This window comes from Hyperoodon ampullatus, assembly GCF_949752795.1.
Source record: "Hyperoodon ampullatus genome assembly, chromosome: 8".
NCBI lineage: Eukaryota > Metazoa > Chordata > Mammalia > Artiodactyla > Ziphiidae > Hyperoodon > Hyperoodon ampullatus.
This window is the reverse complement of record NC_136921.1, coordinates 81,833,135-81,850,811: the sequence shown is the minus strand read 5'-3', so window position 1 is coordinate 81,850,811 and position 17,677 is coordinate 81,833,135. Positions and strand designations below refer to the sequence as shown.

General features: G+C 35.3%; 1 protein-coding gene across 4 annotated transcripts in view; it reads left to right on the top strand.

Moving 5' to 3' along the window:
* Positions 1 to 12,736: 12,736 nt before the first annotated feature.
* SCN9A (sodium voltage-gated channel alpha subunit 9) overlaps positions 12,737 to 17,677 on the top strand; it is a gene marked incomplete at both ends in the record, with an annotated part of 91,494 nt that continues 86,553 nt past the window's right edge. For 3 of the 4 annotated variants that reach the window (XM_079710438.1, XM_079710439.1, XM_079710437.1), the window contains one exon: positions 12,745 to 13,002. In XM_079710438.1, the coding sequence (XP_079566564.1) occupies positions 12,745 to 13,002 (258 nt within the window). Of the gene's footprint in view, positions 13,003 to 17,677 lie in introns of all 4 variants that reach the window. The other variant, XM_079710440.1, reaches the window with a different exon arrangement.

Below are 17,677 nucleotides of genomic sequence, written 5' to 3'. Positions count from 1 at the left end.
AATTCTGGTCTCCTTACTGCCTACTTAAGTGAAAAAATTTTGGTTAATTTTTAAATTCCAGCTAACGAAACAAATAATATGGCCATCACCTAAATCCCTAAACATAATGGATTACAGCCACTGGTTTTACTGAACCGTGACCTGACAGAGGGTAAGATAAAGCATCAGAGGTAGAACAATTGACAATTTGAAAATTTGTACAATTTTCAAAAATGATAAACTGATAGGAAGTGTTAGAGAGGGTCTGCCCAAATTAGAGCTAAAATTATGTATTTATTTTGATCAAAATTAGACAGATATATCAAGACAGCAAATTAAAAGATTAGTCAAGGGGTTTTATAGACCTTTTATTGCATATTAAATGCAGTGCCAAGCAGTATTTGAATATAAACCATGGTGCTTCCAGCCTGCACCTGAAGCTGGGAATCTTCAGTTATCGGAGGTCCCAGGCTAGAAGACTCCCTGGGATGTCATTTAAGCAAGGTGTAGGATTTCCAAAGAGTAGCAATGTCATTATGATTAAATCTTAAGAATTTAAGATTTACGTTCTGCCTATGTTTATTTTGGTACTGCTGTGCAGCCATAACGTCTGTCTTTCAGCAAAGCACACAGTAGCTGTGGTACACCTAGACAAATAATGATCAAAACAGTTAGTCTTATATGCTCCCATAAAAAGGAAAGTATTACAAAGGAATGCCTTGTAAAGATCTTAGGTCCTTTTTGGTAACTTCTAGGATGTCTCACAAGTAGGATGAGCATATATCGAAGTTTGTCCAGAACAGTCCCAATTTATGTCTTGGTGTCTGATGTGATGTAGCATTTATTCTTGACAAAAAATCTTGCTTCGCAACATAAATGCCATGGTCATCCTGCCATGAATGGAACAAAATTTGTACAGCCAGGGCATATCTGTCTATTGCCTTCCTCCAGTGATGTTATCAGGTGTTCACGTATCAGCAAAATGAACGTCTATTGAGAGGCCTTCTAATTACAATTCAGGGAGCAGCCGGGAATGGACTCAAACCTGGTTTAGTTACTGTTTTTTTCCCTATACTCTCCAGATTCAGTCCTCCAGCAGCTTTCACTTTCTTATCTAAATAGTAGAGCTACTGGCTGATTAATGTACACTTCCTCTTATCTTTGAGTGTTTCAGCTTCATCTTCCTTGTCCCTGACAGATAGGATTTGTATGATCTAGGTATTCCTCTCATGTACTGCAGCTGGGTATAGGAAGGATCCAAGTGTTTCCTTTGGTGCCAAGATGTAGAGCAGAACTTCCAGACTCATCTGTAGTTTTGTAGTTCTGATAAAACAGAGCTTATATCATAACAGTTCATACTGGAAGTAAAGGTTGCCTCTCCCATCTCCTGATGATGACTTTCTCTTTTATCATGGGATTTTAGATTTTATGAGTAGAAAAATTGTAAAGGGGATGTCACTGAACATAGATGAGGGTTTTAAAATGCTATGGTGGCAACAGAGGACTTTCGTTATAAGAAATGGTTAATTAAGTGTATCCCTGACTATTGTCAGGTGTTTAGAAGTCAGTAAAATGAGAATTTCTGAGTCAGATAGATTTCCTTCATCGCAGTGTTACCCCACAGTTTCTAAAGTAATACAGAAACCAAAAGAGAGCCTTTTATAGCTTAACTGCATCATCATGACAGACATATAATAATGCATTAATTTAACAACTTAAAAAATACTAGGTATGCTTAACACTACCGAGTGAGCTAAATTACCCTTATTCTAAAAGAAAACACATATGAATCCCTTATAGATGAATTTTTTAGCCTACTTAGTCATAATGATCTCAAGTATAATTAGGACTCAGACATTGTGACTCCAGTCTAGTTCTGTGTTTATAAGTTGTAAGCTTATTCCTTACCCAAGAGGCATATTTATAAAAATTACCCTCCCAAGCATAATAACTTAAAAATTGTTCAGCATTTCTAATGGATCTCCTGTTTATCAAAGCGATGCTATTTTTTACTATGCAAAATATTTTTATGTATTAATTATAACCCATTTTAATTAAAGTAGCTCTGTTTTGTAGGTCTATTATCACTTAGGTACATTCTAAATAATGGCAATGTATTTACTTGATAAAATAAAATTACTGATACATTGTTAACTTTACATAATATTAGTGTAATTTTATACCTGTGTTGTCTCTTTTTTTTTAAATGAACTTTTTATCTTGGAATTGTTTTAGATTTATGGAAAAATTATGCAGGTAGTACAGAGAGTTCTCATGTACTCCATACCCAGTTTCCCCTATTAATAACAATTTACATTTTTATGGTATATATCTTGCAATTAATGAAACCATAATGATACATTATTATTATTAAGTAATAATACTTTACTCAGATTGCCTTAGGTTTTCCCCACTATCTTTTTTTCTCATCCAAGATCCTGCCCAGGATACCAGGATTACATTTAGCCATCATGTCTCCTTAGACATCTATAGGCTGTCACAGTTCCTCAGACTTTCCTTGTTTTTGATAACTGATGATTTTGAAGGAGTACTGGTCAGGTATTTTGTAGAATGTCCCTGACTTGGGGTTTTCTGATGTTTTTCTCATGATTAGGATCAAAGTTTTGAATTGTGGGAGGACGACTATACAAGTAAAGCACCATTCTCATCATATATCAAGAGAACATATCATCAACATGAGTTATCACTGTTGATGTGAGGTATGATTTATTTTAAATTGCCCTTTAAAATGCTTGTGTATGGATTCCATGGTGCCTTGAGAAGGCTTTAAAAATGAACGGTACTCCAGCTAAAATTTTACCTGTGAGAAAATATCACTGTCTGTTTCCAGACAAGTGACATTTTCAAAGCAATTTTTCATTTGACAACAGTGAGATCAATATAACATCCTATTTTACTTATTTTTACATTTGCCCACTGTCTTAAATAATTTAGATTTGACCAAAGTTGATTCAGATTTTGGCAGATCTTCAAAATGGTTTATTGGATCTATTTTAATTTTATATAACTTTAAGTTAGCTATAGGTAAGAGACTCAGTGATGGAATGTAAAGCAGAGCCTGAGTTTATTATAGAATTACAAACATGTAATTATTCTCCTGTTCCTTGAAATGAGGAAATATCATATCTTTAATTGTCTAATCACAAAGAAATAAGAAATTCAAATATTACCTGATCTCTACAAGAAATGTTGAAACTTGTCAAATGAAACTAACTGCTAAAGTAATTCCATAGGAAATATTTTAAGAGAATAATTCTATTTTTAAATATATATTACATGGGTAAGACAAAGTATGCTGATAATCATTACAAAAGCCCATTGCTTATTACAAAATTATTTGGACATGATATACACATATCCTACTTGAACCACAATAGAGTTGACACTCTGGCATTAATAAATCAATTGGGAACTGCCATTTAGAGTTCCAGTATTAAGCACCTGCCATGGGGCTAAGAGGCCACTGAGACCTTTACCAGCACAAGATAATGGGCACAGACCACATTTTTTCCCTTTTCCACATTTAAGTAAAAACTGGTGTTGAGGTTCACTTCATTGATTTCTGGGAGATTCCCAGTTTGGACTGTAAACATCTAGGGGAACCCACACCCATCTCACTCTCAGAGATTATCCCTATCTGAGGGGCTTCATAAGACCCTGAGGACTAAAGGAGTCCCCCAAAGCAGCTTTGTCATGGCTGCTGCTGATACATGACTACAAGAATATAATTTTTGGAACAGTATGTTCAGAGCCATAGAAGGTACCCAGAGTCCCTAAAACTCTCTAGAGACTGGGATATTTCTTTGCTTGAAGGAAAGGATCATTCCTGTACTCTGTTCAGAGACTCCATTAATGATACTTAAATGCTTCTCAGAAGGTGAACCAAGTGGTAGAATTCACTCCCTTTTGAGCCTGTACAGAAATACCACTTCAATTAAAAAAAAAGAAAAAAAAATCTTAATGATAGCTCTTGAACCACATAATTTCATCTAAATAAAAAATTATCTCACAAATGTTGATATAAAGTTCAAGGCAACAAAGGCAAAATAATGGGAATTTACTTAGACAAAGGAAACTCAGCAGCAGTCTAAATCTCTGAGCAATGAGGATTCATTCTAGGGATACTTGTAGCATTTAACATTATGTTTTACAAAGTAACTGGTTCTGTTGTAAATGCTTCAGTGTCTTTTAGGCTCAGATAGGTTGCATAACTTGGATATACAAGATCACATAACTAGTAACTAGTAAACCCAGGATTCAAACTCTAGGATTTCTGGCTCCTGAACTTGCACTTGAATCACGTCTCTAAATCAAATCTCTGCTTGTGTTATACATATATGTGAACTATGTTTCTTGTTTAAAAGGCTAATAAATTTCTATAAATTGAAATATCCTCAAGTTTATTGTAATTAGTAGATCTTAATTACAAATGTATGATGTAAATGACCAAAGCAAGGAATTCAAATGGAAAGATGGGACAAGTTAATAATATTAACGGCACCATATATGGTTACTATGTGTAAAATTCTCCTAAACACTTTATATACACTTAACCATGCCAACCCTAACCACTCTTGGAGGCAGTGATTATTAACCCCATTTTCAAACTAGGAAACTGAGGTTCAGAGAAATTAAGTCATTTGTAAAGGGCCAATAGCTATAAAATGTGGAACATGGATTGTGATGGGAAAGGTCAAGATGATGACTGATCTGTGAGCTACTGAAACCAGTTTGAGTTTTTCTGTATTGAATACAAGTACACTTCATGGTATATATTATGAAGGATTTTGTCCATTTTACATTTTTGGAAATTGAGCCATATTTTCAATGTCTTGCAGAAACTCAGATTTGAAGAGAAACTGGAGAAACTTATGTAAAATGAAAAAATTTTTTTTAAAGTGTGTACATTGCTAAATATTTAGCATTCATAAATTAATACATACCTTTAGTTCTTAAGCTGATAAACATGTTTCTTTTAATATCTTTGTCTTCTTTTTTTGCAGAGCTGTCATTTATTCCTAAAAGTTGAAAGATCAGCTTTTTTTAAATTGAGGAATAATTGACCTATAACATTATATTAATTTCAGGTGTACAACATAATAATTTGATATTTGGGGTTCCTTTCTTAATAGAGATGAAGTAATATGAGTAATATGACATGAATGATGCTTAAAATGTTGAGAATTAAAAATAAAAATTAATATGGTGAAGAACTTGCTTTGTTTTTTTTTATTGTCTTGGTCTTTGTAGCCGGAAGGGAGCTAAGGGACCAAGGGTATTTTTGTTAGTCTCTCTCCCTTTCACCCTATTACACTCTCCTTTCCTGTTCACTTTGTTTATCATCTTCCTTCTCTCGTTCGACCTTTTTCATTTCCTCCGTTTTTCCCCTCATTCCAAATCTTCTTTCTTTAACTGAGCATAATATAGATTCAGAGTTCAAAAAATGTGTTGTTTTTATTGAATCGAATTTATGTTTATCTTTTCAATTTTAAAATGGAGACTTTAAACTTTCATATTTTACATTCCTACTACATACTCTTCAAATAAAACAAAATCCGAAAACTTTTGTGTGCTTTTAATTGCATTTGATTTCTCTTATTGAATAATAAAACCTGGTCATTAATTTATATGTATTCATCTGCTGTTTTTGATTTAGTGCATTTGTTGCTTTAAAAATGGTGCTTAAAAGGGGAATCACATCAATATTTCATGCTTTTTTAAAGTAGATAAACTTAAACCCCCCCTCAAAAATTTTATTTCAGCATTACTTAGATAAGCCCTGACAGCTGTAGTTTTTAAGTTATTCAGATGATTCTTTTATACACCCAGGTTGGGAACCAAAACAGAGTATACCTTCATTCTGACATACATTTTTTGGCAGCAATAGGGAAAAATGACACTTAGCTGCCTTTTTTTTTTTTTTTTTTTTTTTTTTGGCTGCATTGGGTCTTTGTTGCTGTGTGTGGGCTCTCTCTAGTTGCGGCGAGAGGGGGCTACTCTTCGTTGCGGCATGTGGGCTTCTCATTGCGGTGGCTTCTCTTGTTGTGGAGCACGGGCTGTAGGCGTATGGGCTTCAGTAGTTGTGGCACCCGGGCTCAGTAGTTGTGGTGCGTGGGCTCTAGAGTGCAGGCTCAGTAGTTGTGGCTCCAGGGCTTAGCTGCTCTGCGGCATGTGGGATCTTCCTGGACCAGGGATCGAACCCATGTCCCTTGCATTGGCAGGCAGACTCTTAACCACTGCGCCACCAGGGAAGTCCTTAGCTGCCTTTTTACTGTTACCTAAGTGAAAAGAGCTTTTAAAATAGTAGTATTTAAGAAAATAGTAGGGAATAGGACTCATTAATTTTATAATATGGGTTCTTGATATTGTTTAACATGATGCCAGTATCCATACCTAGTTATGGAAGAATTGGTGAGATTCAATGAAAATTGATACCATTGGAAATCATACATTCAGCAAGCCAACCATAGGTGGCACCTAATAAAGCTTTCTGTATTCATCTAAGCAAAGAAAGTAGAAGAGACATTCCTGACCCTGTGGGAGTTTGCAGTGTGACACATTGGTCCCTTGAAAGGAAGATATTAATAGAATAAATTTCAGACTGTCTCCAATTTACCCTAAAGAGATCAAAACAATGGATCTAATATATGGGTGTTTTTCAAAATCTTGTCTTTCTTATTGGAATTCTAAATTTTCACTAGAATCGACCTTTTTAATTGAACCTCTTTTGTATTTTCAGCCTGATGACTCTTGATTAATTTTCTTCTATCTTTTTTAAATTATTATTTTCTCTTTTCCATTTGCTGCTCCCTCTTTTGGAAGCTCAAATGAGACTGATGTTGGGACTCCCTGGATTATTCTATATCTCCTGAATTTTATTTTGAGCTTTCCTTTGCTTTTTTGCACTACTTTTTAGGAGAATTTTTTGACACAAATCCAAATTATAGAACTCCATTAATTTTTACATATGTACGTACCCATGTGACCATCACACAGATCAAGATACAGAACATTTCCACACCTTAGAATGCTCACTTATGCTCCTTCATGGTAAAGTACCCTTGAAAGGTAACTAAAATTCTGACTTCTAGTTCTTTTCAGCAAACATTCTATTGAAATTTTTATTTTGACCATCATTCCTCTAATTATCAGGAATTTTTGTTTTGATACCTCTTTTTTTTTTTTTTGTAGCCTATTCTTTTCTGTAATAGATTCTCTATCCTCTCAGATTTCTCTGGGAATACTAATTTTAAACTCTTAATATTCCCCTATGTTTGCTTTTTCCTTTCTTCTAGAGTTAGGAGTTTGGTCTGTTCATCTTAGTCCTTCAGTTTTATGTTTGGTAGTCTTTGATTACCAATTTATCCTTAATTATCTATTAATAGTTATAAATGAAAGGCTATGCTGTTGTTGGTCAGGATTTCTTCTGCCTTTATGTAGGCCTGTTTTCCAAACAAATACTCCCTTGAAAGAGAGGGATGACGGCAAGCTCTCTGTGTGTGTCTGGTGTGTTGATAGGCTGGCTTCCTTTTAGGATGTACGGGCAAGAAGAAGAGTCCACCTTTCCCCAGTCTCCACTCTGCTTTCAGCTAAAATGGAAATGGACACCCTAGGGGTCTTATCTCAATTAATTCAGAGATTAACTTTTTGGTTTTAGCCTGGGGATAAATTCTGCTGCTTTATACTTGAATATAGAGGGAGTAGTGGGAAATGTGACCTGCAAGTTGTTAAATCGGTAATCCTTGGGTTAGTCAACTTGTTTTCTGACATCTTTGTTTTCAGTGCAATGGGAATTTGGAAGCCAAGGGGTGGTAAACACATGGGGCAAGACCATTGTCATGAACTGGAAGCTGACATTGCTTTGATTGGAAAAGATGTATGAGATAAAAATAGGTAGATGATAGAGAGAGAGAGAGAGAAATGCATACATACATAGATAATAGCTAGAAAATAGTAAGAGTTCAGAATAAATATTTTCATACCTTTTATAATTGTAAGAAATCATAGATACAAGGATAATACCTTCAGTTTTTATTTTCAGAAGTTAAGTATCTTCTAATATGAGATTAATGGTAAGTTGGCAAAATAGTCATGAGAACACAAAAATATTGTCTTCATGTGCAATATTGTGATCTTACTCTGAAGAAGATGCAGTCATAGTGATATTAATAAATGGAAACATGGTAATTTTCAAAATTGTAAACTAAACATGGAAAGAATAAACAAGGGCTGATTTCATTAAATATATTAAATCAGGTCAAATAAATTTAAGTGCTTCTTTTTAAAGTACATTTTTTTGGATAAAAACGCATGACATTTTTATTGTTAAAATTTGAAAAATAAGTATAAATAAATTAATAACAATAACTCATAAGCCCTCAGCTAGGAATGACCTTCATTAAATATATAGTGTGTTTAATTTCAGAGTTTCTTTCTATACATTTTTTCAAATTAAGATGAATATAAATATATGTTTGTGTACATGTACCCTGTATTCTATTAATTATCCTTTATAAGATTTTTAAAATTTATTAAATAGTCTTTAAAAGCATTCTTTAAATGCCACTCAGTTTTTCATTGTATGTTTATTTTCATTTAATGAAACCCTGACTGTTAGACTTTTGGATTGATTACAATTTTTCAGTATTATAAAAACATTGCAGTAAACATCTTCATAAATGTTTGAGGACATCTGAGATTATTGCTTTTGGTTACATTCCTAGAAGGGAGGTTATTTGGCCATAAAAATGAATCAACATATTTGAGGCTTTTGATAGATATTGCAAAATTACTCTCAAAATTTGGTACACATTATTTTTTCCCATCATCCAGACAGGAGGCAGTGATTTCCCCTCTACCCTCCAAACTAGAGGATGATTATGGAATCTGACCGGAGTCTCTTCAACTTAACTTTTCAAGGCCCTGATGTTAAGCAGGTGCTTAGTGTCTTCCTTCAATTTAGCCTGAGGAAAATATGTCCCAGTGGTACCACTGACTTGAATCACCCACCATCTCTGCTATTTCCATATACTACAGTGACTCAGAAACTGTATATTGAGAATGTGCATGAGCAAGGAGAAGAAAAAGAGGGAAAAAGAGAATAGGAATATTGAAAGAGTGGAGCTGGTGACTGGACATCTGAGTTCATGACATCTACTTACCTGGATTTCTGTCAAATAATTCTTGAAAGAGGTGACACCTTCATTTGAATGTAAGATGTACAAAAATACCAGTTCTTCAGCCATCTCTTCCCAAAGGAGACCATGTATGTGTACACTGAAAGTCAGTTGACACAAGTAACCCCTCCTCGCCTTTGTGATTTCCAAAAGTGTTGAGGAATCTCCTAAGCCCAAGTGGCAACTACACTCACCGCCTTGCTTCTCAGATTGATTTGTGACCACAGTTTAAAAACCTGTACCAGGCTTGGCCTTCAAGTGCTAGAACTAAACCTTAGCTTCTCCTGAATTAATCTTACACCAAGAGCAATCCCATGTTTATACTGAGACTACAGAGACATATAGTGATTGGTGTTGAGTATGTGCATTTGTTTCCATTTTCCTAAACCACTCTTCTCAGCTCAGGGCAGTTTTCACAGATTTCATGATTCAATTTTCTTAGAAAGCTTTTATAATAATTTTATTGAGGTGTAGCTCACATACCATAAAAATCATCCTTTAAAGTGTAAATTCAGTGGTTTATAGCATATTCACAGAGTTGTGCAATCATTGCCATTATCTAATTTCAGAACTTTTTATCACCTCCCCAAGAAACTTCATTCCTATTAACCATTAACCCCATAACCATTAATGGTCTCTCCTCACTACCCCCTCCCCCCAGCCTCTTGCAATAGCAATGTACTTTTTGTCTCTGAGGCTATGCCTGTTCTGGACATTTCATACAGATGGAATCATCCAGTATGTGACCTTTTGGGTCTGGCTACCTTCACGGTGTTTTCAGAGTTCATCCATGTTGTAACATGTATCTGTATCTGATTTATTTTTATTGTCGTATTCCGTTGTGTGGATACACCCCATTTTGTCAGTTGACGGCATTTGGATTGTTTCCACTTTTTGGCTATTAAGAATAATGCTGCTATGAACATTCAGGTACAAGTTTGGCGGGGACATGTTTTCAATTCTATTGAGTACTTACCTAGTAGTGGAATGCTGAGTCATGATTCATTCTTTCATGAGTCACTCTATCCTGCTTTTGAATGCGCACATGCAGTGTCCCTTATTTTTCACTACGTTCTTCGAAATTCATCTCAACTTTAGTTTCCATCAAAATATATATCTCTTCTTACTGGTTTGAATTTATAGAAATAACAGAATAAATAATCTTAGTCAAATACTTTAAAACCCAGGGCAAACCAGCAGACACATAGTCAATTAACTGTATGAATTTTGTTCAAAAGCAACAATTTTAGCTGCTTGTGGCCAGGAGAATGGACTGACTTTGCTCTGCTTTTTCATAATTATAAAATTCCATAATTCTGAATCCATAAGTAGAGATGTGTTCTTATTTCCAAATATGCCATTGCATGGCTTTCAGCAAATTCTCTCCCATGAACTATTGCTATATATCTACTATTTATAAGATGTTTTGAGTTCTCCACGTTTGGAGAGGCTCCTAAAAGAGTCCTGGAATTTATGTCAGAAATGTTTGAAATTTTGTACTTAAATCGCAGGAACTCGCCACTTCCTATTACCTATGGTACCCTCTCTCCTGGCACATGCCTATATCTCTTTCTCTGTGTCTACATCGGGGTATAAAAGAAGGCTGTGAGTTATTTAAGCTGATTGTATTCTCCTGTAGTATGGCCAAACCAGGCTTGTCTTTGCTGTATGATTTGGTATGATTGGTATTCCTTTTTAGAATGTAAGGTCCTTAATGACAAAAACTGTGTTTTCTCCTTATTCTCACAGCTTTAAATATCTGATATAGGAACATGCCCAGATTAACTATTTGGTAAAAACATTTTAAATGAATATGGGTTAGCAGATTTAAAAAGAAATATGATGATACATACCATGGCAAAAACCAGACTCAATTATGTGATAAAAACATAAAAATGCATTTTTCAGAAAAGCTATATTTGCATTATAAGCCTTTCTATAATTTTACATTGCAAAATGATTTTCTGTTTTTTTTTTTTTTTTTTTTTTTTTTTTTTTGTGGTACGCGGGCCTCTCACTGTTGTGGCCTCTCCCGTTGCGGAGCACAGGCTCCGGACGCGCAGGCTCAGCGGCCATGGCTCACGGGCCTAGCCACTCCGCGGCATGTGGGATCTTCCCGGACCGGGGCACGAACCCGTGTCCCCTGCATCGGCAGGCGGACTCTCAACCACTGCGCCACCAGGGAAGCCCTCTGTTGTTTTTAAGCTGGTTTTCCACCTTAAAAAAATACATAGATTTCTGATAAGGCTTATTCTTATACCGTGCCCAGATAACTAAGGGGAAAAGTCATCCATTTTGCTCTAAACATAATTGAAGTAAATTTTGTTTGACATGGGAATAGGAGAAATCTATAAAAGAATAATTAGTTTCAGCTTCTTTTCACTACTTTTTCTGAATCTATATAACCTGTGTTGTGATTTGCTTAATTTTTATGTTTCGCATTGGAAAATAAAAGAACAGACCATGGCTTCTCTTAGCTTATCCTCCCTCTGTGTGTCATGATATCACTTAATATACAACCTTTCAATTTGTTCACAGTGGGTTGACATACTAGAAGTTAGTGTGTCCCAACTCTCAGGCAATCCTAATGCAGAAGGACTCATTTTTATTTTCCAGTGGAGGAATTACGAAGTTACCTTAACTCATTGAAATAATAAGTCTGTTATTTTTAAAATAAGAACAGTTATTTTTTATGCTCTTTTATTTAGAACATTCCAAAATAATAATATATAGAAGTTTGAATTTTTTATTTTGTATTTTTCTTTCCTGTAGTTCTTGTAATGTTTTGTATACACATGTAAGTTAATTAGGGAAGTCATAATTTGGATGCCTATTATAATGTTTTTTTTACTTTTTAAATTGAATCTATCCCAAACCTTTCCCAAATTCCTTGTATCTTCTTTGTTCTTCTGAAACATTTGCCTAAATTGTTTTTAATTCAAAATGGAAATATATTTTTTTCTGATTCATAAAGGTATATGTATTTATTGTAAGAAAATCTAAATGTGTAAAATAGAGTAAAACAATCTTCCACCACCTCACTTCACAGAGATGAGTTTCCTCAAGAAAGAGAAGCAGAGGGTGTGAGTATATTAAGAGATGTCAGACAGAAGAGGATCAGGTGACCAGAGAGGCAAGAAGGGAACCTGGAGAGTGGTGCTATCAGAAGCACTGTCATAAAGATTTTTAAACAAGGAAAGCTGAATTGAATTGCACTAAGAGTAAATACAGATGAAAGATAAAGGGAATTAAACATTTTTCATTAAGTTGTCACTTTAAGATCTGTGAAGTGTTAAGTTCAAGTCCTTAAATAAAGATCATTAGAGAGCATAGAAAATAAGGCATGTACATAGTAGTCACTTAATAAGTGCTCATTCAACAGGATGATAATTCTGTGAACACAGTACTTCTTGTAGTTGAAACCAAAATCTGTTTTATTATTACTATTACTATTATTTTTTTTTTCAAGTGCCGTCCCTGGCTGGCACCCACTTAAGGCTTTGTTTGTTTCTACTTAGGCCTCTTATGTAAGGAGCTGAAGGGGAAATAAAATATACAGGATGAAAAGATGGCAATGTTGCCTCCCCCAGGACCTCAGAGCTTTGTCTACTTCACAAAACAGTCTCTTGCCCTCATTGAACAACGTATTGCTGAAGGAAAAACAAAGGAACCCAAAGAAGAAAAGAAAGACGATGACGACGAAGGGCCAAAGCCAAGCAGTGACTTGGAAGCCGGCAAACAGCTGCCTTTCATCTATGGGGACATCCCTCAGGGCATGGTTTCGGAGCCCCTGGAGGACCTGGACCCTTACTATGCAGACAAAAAAGTGAGTTTATTGTGCCTGCAATGGTGTGGTCTCTGTTTACCTCTTTTGTACAGAAAGATATTTTAAATTGAGATTAAGTGGAATTTAGTGAAAAGCCACATCATGACAAAAACGTTTAGTTAAATAAATATGTAGGCTCTTTCAGAATATGTACTTTTACTAATTTTTCATCAAAACTGGTTCTGTCACTGGCATACTATTTCGATTTTTTTTAATTTAATAGTGTTCAGTATAATGTTCTGCCTTTTGAGACATAACATAAGGGCATCCTGGTAGGAACAAAATAATTGTCAGTTTGAGAAGTAAGACCTGGGGATATGTCCAGAATGCATTTGCATGGAGATGACAGTTGAATCCATGGGAATATATAAAATCACTCAACTAATAATGGGATTTAGAGGGCCACTCATTTAGGGGGTTGGAGAGAAAGAGTCTGAGATGGTCAGAGAGGCAAGACATTATAAATCAGAAAGTTTTCCATTATTCAAAAAAAAAAAAAAAAGGGAAGAGAGTATCTCATAAAATTATCCAGAAAGTTGAGGCTGGAGAAAGGCTACTGGAATGAACAAGGGGGATGAGTTGGTAACTTTTTGGAAGCAGTTTGTGTTAGGTGATGGAAACCAAAGCAAGATAGTGGTGGATAGCAAGTAAAAGAGGAAGTGGGTGGCAGTCGATGCATGCTGAAAAATTTGAGAAATTTCCACCAGAAAGATGGTCACCTGAGGCAATGAATAAATTGAAAACCTTTTCAACGTAGGGTATAAATAGCACGTTTGAAAGTGGAGAAAAATTATTCTCAGAGAAAAATACAGAGGGTCGAGTAAGTAGCTAGTTGCTGATGTTAACAGAAAAGGGATAAGCCACAGGGCAGCTTGTATTTGCATTAGAAAAATGGAGCAAAGCCTTACTGTGTGAGCCCTGAAGGGCAAATAGGAGGATGAATTTGAGTCCTGATATGTTGAAGTAAAGGTAGGCACATCTGAGGAAATGCATGTTAAATCGTATCAATATTTTCCGTACTACAGGAGTGGAAATTGTCCTTTGAGAGTCAATCTTGAGAGCAGCAGATCTGAGAAGGTGTTGATTGCATTAAGGAAGTGGGAGAGTTTGAAACAACTGCTATAAAGGTTATTCTACCAAGAAAATGAGAAGGGGATTACAATCATTTCTGAGACAGTAGCAGATACAACCAGATTGAACTTGACAAAGAAGAGACAGTAAAGGATTGGATCAGCACGTTCCATAACTTTCTCCAACAATGCTTTGCTGCATGGCAACTGCAGAGTTATCTTTAAGGGGTCAAGAAAGGCAGGATAAAGTCCATTAAAAAAATTATTTTGACTTAAGATGTAAATAAAAGATTATTTATTGATAACACATCTAGGAAATAAAATAAAGGGCACTGAAACGTCTTGAGAAATAGAAAATGTGATGAAGTTAATTTTGATGGTAGAAACACATCTTCTTTGGGATATTTGCTATGAATAGCAATATGTAATATTTTGCTTCACATTAAAGCCAGCGTCTCAGCAAGCTGACAGCACAGAAGGAGAAAGCAGAATACCTGAGAAGCCTTTGAGATACTACCCAGCATTCCAATTAACCAATCAGTATTCTGACACAGGAAGGAAGAATGTTAACACCTATTCAGGATCTCTGCATCAGGCACTAGACTTTTGATACAAATTAGCACACATATTTACTATAACTTGGTAAGACAGGAAGTAACAAAGGACCTGGGGAAAATAAGTAACTTACAAAATGCTACATGCTAGTAAGTTTGTCACAAATTTTTTAGTTCAAGTTGATTTGACTCTCTACTGAAATATTCTGTTGTATAACATCTCTTAGTTTAATTTCTGTTGTATAGCAATCACCACGCTCACAGCTTTACAAAAATGAATGGGAGAATGAATGGGTAAATAATGAAACCGGCAATATAAAAAGTACTTTTTCATTTTACTTACTACTTCATCCTGAAAAATGCCTGGCTCTTCCTGGATACTTCCTGCATTTCCCATTTCTCAAGGGGGCCTGGATGTTACTTAACCAGGGACCCCTGAAGGAGGAAAGGAATCTTTCTGAAATAAATCCCAATTCAGAGATATAAACTAATATTGGCTTAAAGTGACTTGGGAGGTAAGGAGAAAATGTTTGTATTCGGATGGAGGATTAATTAACTAATGGAATCATTTTAGGTATGTGGTAGACAACTTTAATGGAGAATATTTAGGGGTGGGACTCCAATCCCTCACCTTGGCCCCAGCTCCTTTCAAATATGACGCCAACCACATCAAAAGCCTAACGCACATCTACATCAGTATACTTGGGTAGAGCTAGGTCAAACGAAGTAATCTGTTTCTCATGGTCCTCTATTAACAGATGAATAAATACCCACAGGGATCACCGAGGCTTTTATTTTATTTTTGTGGTTTCGAGCTTTAAATGATCAGCTTTTTGTGCCATGTCCTAGCCCTTCAATCATTCTTTTTTTTTTTTTTTTTTTTTTTGCGGGCCTCTCACTGTTGTGGCCTCTCCCGTTGCGGAGCACAGGCTCCGGATGCGCAGGCTCAGCAGCCATGGCTACGGGCCCAGCCGCTCCGCGGCATGTGGGATCCTCCCAGACCGGGGCACGAACCCGTGCCCCCTGCATCGGCAGGCGGACTCCCAACCACTGCGCCACCAGGGAAGCCCCTAAAGTAGTTTTGACTTCCACTTGCAGCTTCAGGATTGAGTTCTTTGTGGATTGATTCCTTAATGTTTTGGGTTATTCACACTAATTGACAAGAACTTTATTTCTGCTACATTATAATCACTGCTTGGATTAAAAATCTAAATGACTCCTGATTTGACCTGGGTTCAGATTTTCACTTATATTTGAGTGTAATTATCAATGCTTTGTTAAAAAAAGACACTTAATAAACTAATGATAGAAATTAGGGCTTCATTTTCATGTGTGATGAATATATTAAGTGCTTTTGAATAGTTTTATGCAGGGCCTTTATTAAGGGTGAAAGTTTGTGTCTTTAAGAAAGCATAAATTACCAATCACCCTCTGCTGTGGGTATTAAGAGGACAGGTACAATGTCTTGTTATCTTCATATCATTGGTGCCTTATATGTTGCCCAAAATATCAGCAGCTGTTCCCACCATTTACTAAGAATTTACAATATACCAGAACTTAAAAGCTTCATAGACATGAAGTGCTAGCTCTCAAGTTGTGAAATGGTAGATCAGGTATTTAGAATCCTATCTGTCCAACTCTAATGCTTATACTCTTTAAGTACCTTAATTCTCTAATTTTATGTTCAATAAATTATTAAATAAGTGAGCAATATTAAAAAAAATTTATTCAGACCTTGCCATCTATGCATTTCCTAGTAGGATTTTAGACTTTGCTAAAGAGACTCATTCTGCTACCCAAAATTTTTTAGGCATATCTATTTTTCCCACCTGTAATTAACTTCTGGTTGTTTATAAACCTAGACAATCCTAAAGAAGTTTTTAATGAAAATGAAAATTGGGAATCTGAATTTAAAAATAGTAAACCAGTTCTTTTTTTTAAATTTCAAGTACAGGGTAACTTGATCTTGCCAAGTTGAGGCAGTAATATGATTTTCACATTAGCTCAGATGACCTCTGGTTCATGAAGTCCCCTGATTATTCTGACAGACATGTGACCATGCCCCCTTTTTACTCTCATGCTCTGCCATTTGTATTTCTCTGTATGCTACCTGTCACATCTTGCCTTTTATTAGAGTTATTGTGTTCTTATCACTTTTCTAGGAAGCTCCTTGAATGCAAAACTCATGCCTCATTTATGTTCAAATTCCTTTCATTGCCTCTTATGCCATAGTTGCTCACTTGACAATTGTAGAATATAACGGCTGAACAAATTTTAAAAAGCACAGTGTATTAAGATTTAAGAAAACAATAGTTGGACTCAAAGGTAAGATATTAATTTTAACACTAATTTTCAGTGTAAAAGTGAACTTTATGTTAAATTATGTTTAGACATAACTGCTATAGTAAAAGGGACCAGGAATATAAAAGGGCATCTGAAAATGATAGATTCTGTTTGTTTTCTTGGAGGATCTGCCACATACAAAAGCAAGATTACCCGAAGTTACATCTCCAATTTAGTGAAAAATATTTAGTACCCGAAGCGCCCTTATAAACTTATATAAAATTCAGAATCAACAACAAAAAGAACAAATCAGTGTCTTCTAGATAACACAAGGAATTTGTTTGCCAACCACAGAAAAATAAGACAAGGATTTGAACTTGGTCTTTCTGATTTCCAAGCCAACTCCTTCAGTTGTTTTAATGTTTTGTTGTTATTGCTGTTTGTTTGTTTGGGTTTCAAATTTTTCAACTAAATACCAAAGACATGGAAAATGTCACTCATTATGCAATGGTTACATAACATATTTCTTAAATGTTTGGTTCTATTCGTATTATTTCAAAAAATTGCCATGGATAGTAGCAAGCAAGTCCTTTAATTTATGTTCTTTTATTTTAGCTGTTATTGGTATTAACATCTAAAATAGGAAAATCATACTGAGTAGTAGGATTCTTTCAACCCTAATATTCCTTAAATTTATGAAAATATTTTTGAAAACTCATATTTTGGAACATTTGCTACTAAACCTGACAATAGCCAAGAAGTATTAAA